Source organism: Perca flavescens, chromosome 1, assembly GCF_004354835.1.
Source record: "Perca flavescens isolate YP-PL-M2 chromosome 1, PFLA_1.0, whole genome shotgun sequence".
Taxonomy (NCBI): domain Eukaryota; kingdom Metazoa; phylum Chordata; class Actinopteri; order Perciformes; family Percidae; genus Perca; species Perca flavescens.
In genome coordinates, this window is record NC_041331.1 from 13,768,121 (window position 1) to 13,780,613 (window position 12,493).

Here is a 12,493-nt window from a genome sequence, read left to right on the forward strand (position 1 = left end):
GACCCAACAGCGTTTGGCTTTGGGACAGCACAAACACAGTAACCATGTGGCAAGCAATCAGTTCCACTTTTCTCCACTGCAAAGATGCTTGAACACGTCTGTAGCGCGTGTAAAATGAGTCGTTGCAAGGTTGCATTGATTTGTCTGCATCTTGCGCCAGTGTTTAAACATTTGACAACCTGACGTCACTCCTGCGGTGGCCAATCCGTTTTGAGGCGGTGTGAGAACAGCAAACCTCACTTCCTCTATTGTGGCGACAACAAAAGTTTTAAAAAAAAACTATGAGGGTAAAAGAAACGGAACACAATCACCCACAGTGTTCAGGAGTTTGTGCGACAGCTGAAAGTTTCCTGCACAGCACAAAGCCCAGTCTCTCTGTCTCTTTTCTCTCTCTCTCTCTTTCTCCTGCAGCGAATCGCCGGGCCGTCTGATCTAGAGCGAATGAAAGCATGGATGTAAACTGTTAACCTGCTTCTGGTGTGAATGTTGATGTCCAGGTATTTAAAAAGGTGCTCTAAGGGATGTCATGCATTTTTTAGGCTACAATATTTTTTGTCACATACAGTGTATCTCCTCACTATCTGCTAGCTGCCTGTCCCCTGAACACACTGTAAAAAAAAAAAAAAGCCCAGGCTCCACAAACGCCAACAAAAACAAACTGCGCCAACCTGCACCACCAAACGTAACAAACAGTGTTCCAGCCAATAACCAACAAGAAGGATTGGGGAGGGTGGGGGTTGGGGGGTTGGTGCGAGGAAGCACGGAAGGGAGGGAGAGGGGACGGGATGAGGAGGAGGGAGGGGCGAGCCCTGAAAATACTTTGAACGTCAACGAGAAGGGCCGTCACCCAACATCGCTTAGAGCACCTTTAATCTGCCACTAATGTGTTGGCATGGACACATGGTCATTGTCTTATACACATGGTAATGCGTGTTTGAAGTGGCTTGATTCGATTTTCTTCAAGTTTCCCACGTTGTTATTTAAAACAAACTTCTCTTTCATCCAGTGTTTTCACAGAATATCTAACGTAGGAAAAAAAAAATGGCACGTGGTCCGTATATTGTCTGTCCGGGTATCTTCTACCAGTGTCTCGAGTCCACCAGCTCCGGTCGCAAACTCAGTTTTTTTAGCGTCTCGTAGCCGACCACCATGACGAGGGCAGTGGGCGTGGATGAGATGATGCGTGCCGACAGTCCTTTGGTCAATCCCCAGCCGCCCTCCTCTTTGATGAGCTGCCTGAACGTCTCGATGACTGAAGACCTCCCTTCAACCTAAACAAAAAAAAAAAAAAGCGCACACGGTACACGTTGTGTTGTCATCTGAAAACACAAACTACAATCACAACTTGGTGATGATGTATTTTGAAACATTTTTGAGTTTTAGTTTTTGCATGATATGTGAAATGTCTACACTGGATGAAAATGTTGTTATTACAACATGCACCATTGGTTATTTTTCAGTCGGTAACGTAGATGAAAGCGGTCTTGAATCACACACACACACACACACACACACACACACACACACACACACACACACACACACACACACACACACACACACACACACACACACACACACACACACACACACACACACACACACACACACACACACACACATCTTGCTGTAATTTGCAGAAAAAAAAAAATAATAGTGACTCAAACCCAATCTTGGAAAAATGTTTTATATGTTTTGGCCATGTCACCCATCACTAACTAAACCTAATGGACTGTGCACTTCAGGGCACTTTTCTGCCAACGTTTTGATGCTTTGACCAAGTACGTGCCATCGATCTCTAAGCTACTGGCGTGTGTCAAACATTAGAAAAATCAAACAAAAACTATCTGGATTGAGTTTTACTGGGCTGTGAATCAGTCATTTAACATAGCAGCCCCAAACTTGGCCTGATGGATGCACAGTAAATGAGTTACCTGCACTCTGGCTCGGACCACATCCATTGGGTTGGTGACAGTTGAGGCAGTAGCGGCAGCTAGAGGTCCAGCCATGGCTTGTAGAATCAGATGAGGGCAGTCACTGGGAGCCAGTTGAGAAAGTTGCTCTGTAGAACATTACACATGGTATACAGCTACTTGATTAACCACACGGCAAGGACTGGTGTATTCATTCTCACAGTACAGATGTACAAATGCACTGGGGACACAGACATCCACAGATAAGACATGGCACAAGCTTAAAAGGTGCTCTAAGTGATGTGACGCGTTTTTTAGGCTACAACATTTTTCGTCACATACAGCAAACATCTCCTCACTATCCGCTAGCTGCCTGTCCCCTGAACACATTTAAAAAAAAGCGTGGTCTCTGTAGACAGCCCAGGCTCCACAAACGGCAACAAAAACAAACTGCGCCAACCCGCACCACAAACCATAATAAACCAGCCAGTAACCGACAAGAAGGAGCTGGTTGAGTCATTACTGCAGCAGCGTTAGCACGTAGGCTACTTCCAAAATGCATATTCATGCCTTAACCAGCTGCTTCTTGTCGGTTATTGGCTGTTTGTTATGGTTTGTGGGGCCTGAGCTGTCTTCAGAGACTGCGTTTTTTTACAGTGTGTATATAGCCTAAAAAATGCGTCACATCACTTAGAGCACCTTTATGGTCTTTAAAAGGAAATGCAATTAGTGCAGAGCTTTTTTTTTTTTTTTTTTTTTAATTAGAAAACTTACCAGCATAAAAATGATAAAAAGGCCACCAGACAGCACTGTTTGGGATATATGTGAGTAAAGAAGCCACATATCCCCTGTAGAAGCCCCGGAAACCATCAGCAGCAAAAATCTGACCCATAATGTTTCTGGTTTGCCCGAACACTTTTTTGGGCTTTCCAGTCTCTGTGTTCGAATTGAGTCTAAAGCGGGTGAGGTGCTCCCCTTGGCCCTGCATCATTAGCTGCTGAGAGATAACATCTATAGGAACAGTGATGCTCTGAGCAACCAGGGAGGCCATGCCGCCCGCCACCAGTGATTTGACCGTATTGTCCTCAGAATACTGGGAGACATACTTCCTCACCAGCTCGTAGGTGGTTATGTAAGCCTGGCCTGAGATGAGTGTGAGGGTGTTGACCATAAAGCCGCGATAAAGGCCTCGAACGCCCTCCGTCCGCAGAATCTTGAAGAAGGCGTCAAAGGTGCCGCTGTAGAGCGATTTGCCCCTCTGCACCTGCAGCCGAGTGCGAATTAGTGTGGCCGGGTAGACGGTGGCCCGGATGGTCATCGTCATGAACACCCCAAAAGAGTAGAACTTCCTTTTGTCAAGGTCCTCCCACTCGATGATCTGGATGTTCCTTTTCTGCTGCATCCTGCCAACTTTAGGTGACCCCTCATCAGACTGATTCCTGCCTGACAGCATAAATAGCATATTAGATAACTTACATATTGGATTAATGCAAAAATCCTGCAACCAATATTGTCATTGCTCATTGATTTGCAACTCTGCTCACAATGACCTGATATGGAAATGATCATTACTAGTATAAAAAGGTATCAAAAAACCTATGACAGATGACACATTTACATTGTCTTACTGTATACATCACCATATTGCTCAACCCGATTGTTTGCTAAGTAACCGATCCTGCTGCTGGGCCTGACAATGTCTTGTCTTATGAGGGAAAATACATTCAAACTTAAATAAAAAAAAAAAAAACTACAAGGGCTCTCAGATAGCACATACCTCCGCCAGGACCTGCTCTAGCTCACTATGTTAATGCAGTGTGAATTATCGCAGTCTTGATCTAACTTTTCCGATTACACCGACAGTACTTCAATGCACCACAAAGGCCCTATCTCGCAAGAGAAACATAATTCGTGTATCCGCCCCTTTATTCGGATCCGCTTCAAAATGTAACGTTAGTGGATACTTCCGTGGGCCATGCTACACCTTTCAACCAAGTGTCATGTAAAGCGGTACATTTTTTCCGTAATCCTGCTGACAGACAAACAAAAAGACAAACCGAGTCGGAGGTAACGTTAACGTTAAAAGCCCTAATTGTAACCGTCGGTTAGCTACTAATGACAACATAGCTGTAGGTTATTCTGTAATTGCTAACGTTATCCCCCAAATAATATGTGAAATCAACCCTGTGATGTATCCAAATAATGAGAGCACCTGTCATTTTTATCCATCCCTGATCCGCCTTTGCCGATCCTTGATCTCTTTACCTGAGAGTTCAAAGGTCATTCTGCAAAACAACACGGTAACAATACGTTGATCTTAGGCATGGATCAGCTTTGGCATGTCGATGTTATGACTGTGTATAAATATCGCTTCTCTGGTCACCCAGTAGCTAAACACCATTACAACTACAACAGTTTGTACTGTATATAAAGATACAGTCTATGGTTTACTTGACCCTAGTGGCAACACCGGCCGGCCAGAGGACACCGTGTCCCAGAGCTGGTGTAAAGCCAAATGAGAGCTACGGAAGCAGCAGCAGTCGTGTTAGTAAACGTTAATAACACGTAACGTTATGAGCCCAACAAAGTAAGTCAAACAATGACAACACTGGGTGTTAAATAAAACGTGCCTGTCATCACCTGCTGGACATGCTAGTGTGGGTTTAAGCTTGTTGAGCTAGGCCTGAGTTATGTAGCTAGCTAGCTAGCGCTAGCATTGGCATGATTTGGAAGCACTTACCTCTTTAGACAGATGTGTATTACAAGGTCATGGCAATGTCGGTTAGACTTTAAATAGCATGTCATCGGTCAAAGACATGTGCAATTCCGCGTATCGTCATTCAGTTGCTTAGCTAAACATATTATAACGACGTAAATACTTAGCTACCTCCTAGCGAGTCAGCTAACTTGCTTACCATTCACATTCAAACGGCATGTAGCCGAAACAACCAATGACCGGCACGCAAAATTACGAATCCCACTATGGCCACGCCAAGACCCGCCCTACGAAGCAGCTCGATTGGTTGGGGTTAGGCATTTCACCTCGAGTGGTTAAGGTTAGGGGATTGGTCAGGGGATATGTCAATGGATAGGACCTGTACATACGCGTGGACGCCTGGCCAATAGTAGTGGGGCACAGCAGAGCTTCTTCTTCTTTTATTTTACACGTCATGATGCGTTCAGTTATTTCATTAGCGCCGTCCACCAGGCCTGGAGGGAAACCCCACGTCTCACATCAATCATGTAGTGGTGGAAAGGTGTACTTTACTTGAGTATTTCCACTTTAACTTTATACTTCTACTCCACTACATTTACTTGACAACATTAGTTTTAGACTATAATACAAAATGTAATAAATTAATAAATTATGATGTATTATAGAGGCTAAGCTAGCCAGCAGTTTATCAAGTAATTAGAATTTGCCCAACCTTTACCAGCTGCAACATTAAAGTAATGCTTACATGTTAATCCATCCACAATTAAATGTGCCATTCTGCTTAATGACTTTTTACTTTTGTAATTCTATTTTGATGTTAATACTTTTTTTGTTTGTTTTAATGCAGGATACTTGCAACAGAGTATTTAATACACTGTAGTATTGGTCTTTTACTTAAGTAAAATATCTGAATACCTTCCACCATTGCATAACATTTATCAAATAAAAAAAATTGCTTTTGGAGACGGACAGTAAGTAAATACATACATATGAAGAGTTAATTTGATAAAACAGGCACAAGCCATCATATAAACCAATACAATTCGGATTGATATTGCACAACAATATATTTAGTCAAATAAATTAAAACAGAACCCTCCATATAATCAAGAGCTATTTCAGTATATTCTTGAATTATTTTTTCCGCTGAATGTCCTACAGCCTGTCTAATGGCTGTATATACCTCATAAGGTCTGCAACTGATCTTGCTTGTCTTTATTAATGTATTTAGTCGGTTAATTGTCAAGAAATAATGACAAATGCCCAATATACCAGTTGAATAGAAAGAAAGAGTACTTTGCATACATACCAATCAATCAACAAACAAACAAGTTAAGGAACAGCAACAGGAACATCATTATTTATATGTATTTATTATATAATTATCCTTATTTTGTTAAAAATAAAGTAAAAAGAACGCTAAACTAAAACTAGTAGGAAAAGCACAGGTGTATCCAAAACCATTAATGGTGGCTGCATTCCATTTAGGAGAGGCCCTGGTATTGTTCATGCTGACTCACTGAAATAGCTTACTGGGACACTTGACGGAATTGAGCCATCGTTAAGGTTATCAATTCCAGCTGTGCTTTTCCTACTATAAAAAGTCAAAATGTCTGCCGTGAAAAAGGTCCATTGTCTCTGGTTATAATAGTATGGTCAATGAGGACACTGTAAATTAAACTCACTAGAAGGTGGCACAGTAAAAGACTAGTTCCAGAAGGTGGCAGCAATGCTGCAACATTACATGTCGGCTTCCGTAAATCTCCAAACAAAGAAGAACAATCGGTCTTCCCGCTGCAAGGCGGCGCTGCTGAGCTGCTACTTCACCGCCACAGGATGCCTAGCTAGTGTGTTTGAGGAAACATCAAACTGAAAGTAGTGGACCTCTCAGTCTGTGGAAAAGTACGCTAACTTTGACCCTTTTACCAAAGGTAATATATTAGTATTTTACTATTTATCACTGTATTGTTTTCATTCCACCACGATGTTAGAGTATAAGTAGCTACAGTTTGACTGTGCCCAGTCAGAGGACTTTCTTTATCATGAACTAGCTAGCTGGCTAAGTTGCTAACAAACTAGCATGCTCAGATATTGCAGATTCATTCTGTTTAGCAGCACATAGCTAACGTTAGCCAACTTAGCTGTCATTTATTAGGGAACAGAGAAAAGTTGATTGTGTGCAAATAAATTAACAGAGACTTAACAGTTTATTTTTGTCAAATTAGGGAAGGGGATATTTTCCTTAGAAACATCTCTTAAATTACAACTTGTCATGTGGTGCAAGCTAAAATGTTTTTCGTCTCACTGTTTGGTTTCTGCTGGTTGCTCCATCATCTTATATCTTGTGTTTTATTTTTGCAGGACAGTTTTAGTGACGGGAAAAAATGGTAACGTTGCGTAGCTGTTGTGTTCGTCACAGATGTCTCAAATACATTTTCACAATATGCTTCATTACTGCTAATGCCTATTTTTCTTTTGTTGTTTAGTCTCGTAGATATGATTCCCGAACAACCATATTTTCCCCTGAAGGCAAGTCCTGTTTTATTTTGACATTTTTTATGCCCACACCCATAACTTTACATGACATTGAACACCTTATGTCATATTATATTATATTATTCCATTTCCCTATACAGATTTGGCATTTGGTATGGGAAATATTTTTGAAATGGCATTTTATGGTCTAAAGTAAAATTTAACGTTGTGTGGGTTGAGCAGTGCTTTTCCATGATTTAAGTGGCTTTGGATCTGTGAAGGTTAAGACTGTTCAACATATTTTTTATTCTTTGTCTCGTTTGTAACAGTAGTTAAATTAAAATGTTTTACTTTGAGGTCCCTCAAGCTTCAATTGCATTTCATGGCCCCCATCAGTGAATGATGGCTGTGCAAACTCCATTCACGGATGCAGGCCATGACATCCAGTTGAAAGCTCTGGTAAAACATGTAAGTGGGACCTCAAGTTACAATTATTTTGTCAAACTACTTTACTTAACTTTTTCTGTTGGCCAGTGTGTTTTAGATACACAAGTTTCAGTTGTTTCTAGCCAAGTGCGATCAACATAACCTTTGTGACTGTATTTTACAGGACGTCTGTATCAGGTGGAGTATGCAATGGAAGCAATCGGTCACGCTGGAACCTGCCTGGGGATTCTAGCCAATGACGGAGTGCTCTTAGCAGCAGAGAGACGCAACATTCACAAACTGCTTGATGAGGTTTTCTTTTCTGAGAAGATCTACAAGCTCAATGAGTGAGTGAACTAAACTACAGAGGGTCTCCAATACTTGGCCCATTCTTATCATGAAAACCTTTTTTTAGTAATCCTTTTTTCAGGCTAACATTGTACTGTCTGTGATCTTGTGTGTGTGATCTTCTTTTTCAGTGACTTGGCCTGCAGTGTTGCTGGGATCACATCAGATGCTAATGTACTGACAAATGAGCTGCGGCTAATTGCACAGAGGTGAGTTTCATAAGAAAACCTCCCAACCATTAAAATGTTAGGGCTGTCCGGAAAACGTCTAAGGTTGTGAATGTTCATCATATTTTCCAGACATATCTTCTTCTTTTTTTAATTAGTTGGCCATTAGCAGTAAATGTAAAATATTACAAGCTCAATGTGATGGATAGGGAATGCAGCCATTTGTTCCCGTAAAATATTTTAATGGTAACTAATAAACAAAGTGAAAACAACCTAGTATACTTTTCCAATAAACACAGGAACAGTTTTTCCAACAGAATAGGCTTAAATATACAGTTCAATAAGTACAAGCTTTAGATTTGTGGAACCATCTCAGGGCTGAAACTGTGAAACTACCAGCCTATCGATTGGTAATCAGAATTTGCAGATATTTGATAACTTTCCTAAATGCTGCAGTTTCTACCCATTTATCCAATTCACCACCAACTGCTGACCTGTTTTTAAATTTTTTTTTTTTTTTTCTTTTCAGATATTTATTGCAGTACCAGGAGCCAATACCCTGTGAGCAGTTGGTGACAGCCCTGTGTGACATCAAACAAGCATACACACAGTTTGGCGGTAAGTTGCACAGTAGCTTGTCTAGTTTATTGCTCGTATCCCTTCGGTTGAATTATACACCACCTTTGGGATCAACGCATTGTTTAAGGTTAATTTATTGTCATTCTACACTAAAGGGTTGCACAACGAAATGCAAGTTGTAGTCCCTTAATGCTACACAAGAAAACTTGTTCAAATGTCATATTGGTATACAAGCTACAAGACTATGGACATAGTATTCTCGTCTTTGTGTGAAAACACAGATGGATTTTGGTATTCTTTTATCTTGAAAGGTAAGAGGCCATTTGGTGTTTCTCTGCTCTACATGGGCTGGGACAAACACTACGGCTTCCAGTTGTACCAGAGTGACCCCAGTGGCAACTATGGAGGCTGGAAGGCAACCTGTATTGGCAACAACAGCGCTGTAAGTTTGAAATGACAAGGATAATGAAATATCAGCGATGATCTCAACAGATGCACCAGGCAGTGTCCTATAGAAGTGCTTATACTAGTCCTGAATGTGAATAGCATATAAAGCGAGCCGAGTAGTCTCCAAGAGGGAAGGACCCACAGCTGGTTGCTGAAAATCATACATTTTGGCATAGGGGTTTTTCCTTTTGGCGCTGGCTAAAACCTCTTTTAAGGGGCACCAAAAGTTTATCTATGCAGTAAAAGCCCTGAATAAATACCGGTAATAAATTCATAATGCTAACCATTAAACTCCGGATGGACTCCAGCCATCTTCTCTGTGAGGAAAAAGATAGATTTGGGGAAAAGCAACTTCTTCTTCGGTGTGTTAATTGCGGATCGCAAACCAAGTTTAAGGCTCATACCCCCACCCACATTACTGTATAGGAGTGTGTAGAATAATCAATGGGCCCTCGCACTTTCAGTGCTAGGCCCCAACGGCATTAATTCATCTGCACGTAGGAGCTATTCACAGTCAGGTCTGTTGTGTTAAAGAGAGAGGATACTTACTTACTTACTTCATTCATTCATCCCGAAGGAAATTCTAGAATACAGCAGTATGTGGCGGTCAACATTGATTGTGTGGCGGGCCGCCACAAATGTATCAATGTATGGTAGACACTGCCAGTACTATTGGTCTAATAAATGTTTATTTTAAATGTCAGTAGTAAAACAAAATCCTGAGATGCCAGTGCACTATTCAGTGACAATGTGCAATAAATGTATCCACGTATGATGGTAAATGTTTCCTATACCCTTCCCCTGTATGGTGTTTGATGTGTTGACTTCTTGGCCTCAGGCTGCAGTGTCCATGTTGAAGCAGGACTTCAAAGAGGGTGAGATGAGTCTGTCTTCTGCTCTGGCTTTGGCTGTCAAAGTCCTCAACAAAACAATGGATGTCAGCAAGCTCTCAGCGGAGAAAGGTGAGATTGCAGCAGCTTATGAGCTTTACTAGCTCTGCCGAAATGGAACGTGTTACTGCAGGACATATGGTACAACTGTAGTATACTGTTTGAGAGAATAACACCAACTTAGCGCCAAATTCTGCTAAAAGATTGTTTAAGCAATCTAGAAGAAAGAAGAAACTTTATTGTTTTTGTCACATTGCAATCGTACAGTAAAATGTAGTGAAATGCAATCTCTGCATTTAACTAGTCGTAAGCATCAGAGCAGTGGACAGCCACCTAGCAACTTGGGGTTTAGTCAGTAAGGGCTCTCAACTCTTAGTACTTCCATGGCACATATACTCAAAATACTCAAACCGCAAAGAAGGTCTGCACACTGTTACGCTCCAAATTAATACTCAATTGTATTTCTCTTGAAAGGTATCCTTTCAATCTACCAGATCTTCCTCAGGCAAGTGTGACAACAGGCACTTCTTGTAGAGGCAGTAATCCGCTCGAAGCACTCTCACCTGCTGATCAGCCATATTACTATTGTATCCTGTGTTAACATTGTATTGTGATCGCCAGCTTGTGTTTTCTCCTGCTGGCTACTGATCAGCAGGTGATAGTAATTTCGGCTGATTGCTGCCTTTACAAGAAATGCAAGAACATTATTTTTTTAGGGCATTTTTAGGCCTTTATTTTCACAGGACAGATGAAGAAATGAGAGGGGGGAATGACATGCAGCAAAGGGCCGCAGGTCAGAGTCGAACCCGCGGCCGCTGTGTCGAGGGGTAAACCTCTACATACTGTATGTGCGCCTGCTCTACCAACTGAGCTAACCCGGCCACAAGAAATGCCATTTTTTTATCTTTCACACTTGCCTGAGGAAGATCTTCTTGATCAAAACGTTGCCTTTTTAAGATAAACATTAATAATAATAATAATAATTTGGAGCCTAACAGCGAGCAGACCTTCTTTGTGGCCTGCAGAATGTGTTTGCTGCCTTGTCGCTAATGTTTTAGGTGCAACTGCTTGACGTGTACAATAATACAATACCGTATTACATTGACTGTTTCAGTGGAAATTGCCACCCTGACTCGAGAAGACGGGAAAACAAAAATCAAGGTGTTGAAGCAGAAAGAAGTCGAGGAACTCATCAAACGGCACGAAGCTGAGGAGGCCAAGGCTGAGAAGGACAAAAAGGAGAAGGAGCAGAAGGAGAAGGACAAATGAGCAAAAATAATTGTTTCTTCACCTTGTCACCAAATTCTGTAGTGTTTTTCTTTTACATTAAAAGTTTGGAAACTGATGGATGTGTTCTCTATCCTTGTCACAAAATGAAGGGTCAGGTTTTTATTCACACCTTTTTCGAAACATTTTACGTGTTTCCCAAATTAATAAACAAAACAAAAACAAAATGAATTTCTTTACAGAAATTACAAGTTGCATTACTTAAAAGTAGGCACACATGTTGTAGCCAGTTGGTCTTAAAGCATGCCATTAAAAACTGAAGTGAAAGTTTTTTTCATCGACACATGATGGAGCCATCATTCTTATGGATGCCCCTTTACAGTAATGTTTTGGGTAAATCTATAAAAGCAAGGCCTGTTTGTTTTTGTAATTTTACTCAATGCAATTATAAAAAATTAAAAGCTATAACTCAAAACATGTATTTCCTGATATATCTCACAGGCAGCCTCCAGTTTTATTAGAATCAATTTATTGTGTTACTGTACTAAAACACGGTAACAGTACAACACGGGAATTTTACCAAGCAACTAAATGAACTGAACCAAAGCAATCAAATAATTAAATATAAGCCATTTGTCTAGACAAGAAATGGAAAACTGATAGAACTACAACAGGTAATTTAGTTCTGGTATAAATCAAAATATAAAGCCTTTCCCAGAAAAGAGAAATTATTTACTGTATGTCTGATTCATGTACTGTGACCAGATGAAACCAGTTTTCCGTAACATTGAGCCTCATTGAGTCTGGGTGTTAATAAAGTAGCGTCTTGTGTTGACCGGCCCAGTTAGCATCACATCAGTCTCCCATCTGTTTGATTGCCTTTAAGTGTTTTTCCTTCTAACTACCACTTGATGGCGATAGTGTTCACTGATAACATTTCTTCTGTTCTGTGTTGGAACAAAGTGGCATTTTATCTCCAAGTAGTTCACAGCTAGCACCATGAATTATTAAAAAATACAAACTATATTTTGGTTTAAGACCTGTAGTTACATTGGATCCAATGGATGAACAAGACATACTTGTACACTACAGCTGATCAATGCAGACTCACTTACATGCAGACTTAATGTAAAGACGCAACAATACAGTATTTTGTCACATTAAATGTCATCTCTACTGTCTTTATTTTTGAAAACATATTGTAGTTGTAAAATGGTTATGCCATGGGTTGTGATTTAAATTCCACTTTGCATAGTTGCATACAGTCAGCAGTGTTGGAGATGATGAGTTAAATGTCATTTGGGG

The 12,493-nt window shown here is 40.8% G+C and overlaps 2 protein-coding genes across 8 annotated transcripts; one reads left to right on the top strand and one right to left on the bottom strand.

Annotated features, from left to right (window-relative positions):
• Positions 1–796: 796 nt before the first annotated feature.
• Positions 797–5,995, bottom strand: slc25a44b (solute carrier family 25 member 44b). 7 transcript variants are annotated; one of them, XM_028604769.1, is made up of 5 exons: positions 4,829–4,846; positions 4,126–4,198; positions 2,688–3,356; positions 1,935–2,062; positions 797–1,271 (listed from the first exon to the last, which is right to left on the bottom strand). In XM_028604769.1, exons 2-5 carry the CDS (start codon positions 4,130–4,132, stop codon positions 1,080–1,082), a joined length of 996 nt encoding a protein of 331 aa, XP_028460570.1. In that variant the 5' UTR covers positions 4,133–4,198; positions 4,829–4,846; the 3' UTR covers positions 797–1,079. The 7 variants fall into 7 exon arrangements, with proteins under 7 accessions (XP_028460570.1, XP_028460425.1, XP_028460486.1 ...); XM_028604624.1 differs by lacking the exon at positions 4,829–4,846 and adding an exon at positions 4,654–4,701 and having other exon boundaries at positions 2,688–3,352; XM_028604685.1 differs by lacking the exon at positions 4,829–4,846 and adding an exon at positions 4,654–4,665.
• Positions 5,996–6,272: 277 nt separating this feature from the next.
• On the top strand, positions 6,273–11,306 carry LOC114573141 (proteasome subunit alpha type-4). The gene is made up of 9 exons (XM_028605135.1): positions 6,273–6,560; positions 6,991–7,016; positions 7,116–7,158; positions 7,715–7,877; positions 8,010–8,087; positions 8,575–8,663; positions 8,936–9,066; positions 9,910–10,033; positions 11,076–11,306. The coding sequence occupies exons 2-9, from the start codon at positions 7,014–7,016 to the stop codon at positions 11,228–11,230; spliced, it is 786 nt and encodes a 261-aa protein (XP_028460936.1). The 5' UTR covers positions 6,273–6,560; positions 6,991–7,013; the 3' UTR covers positions 11,231–11,306.
• Positions 11,307–12,493: the final 1,187 nt, after the last annotated feature.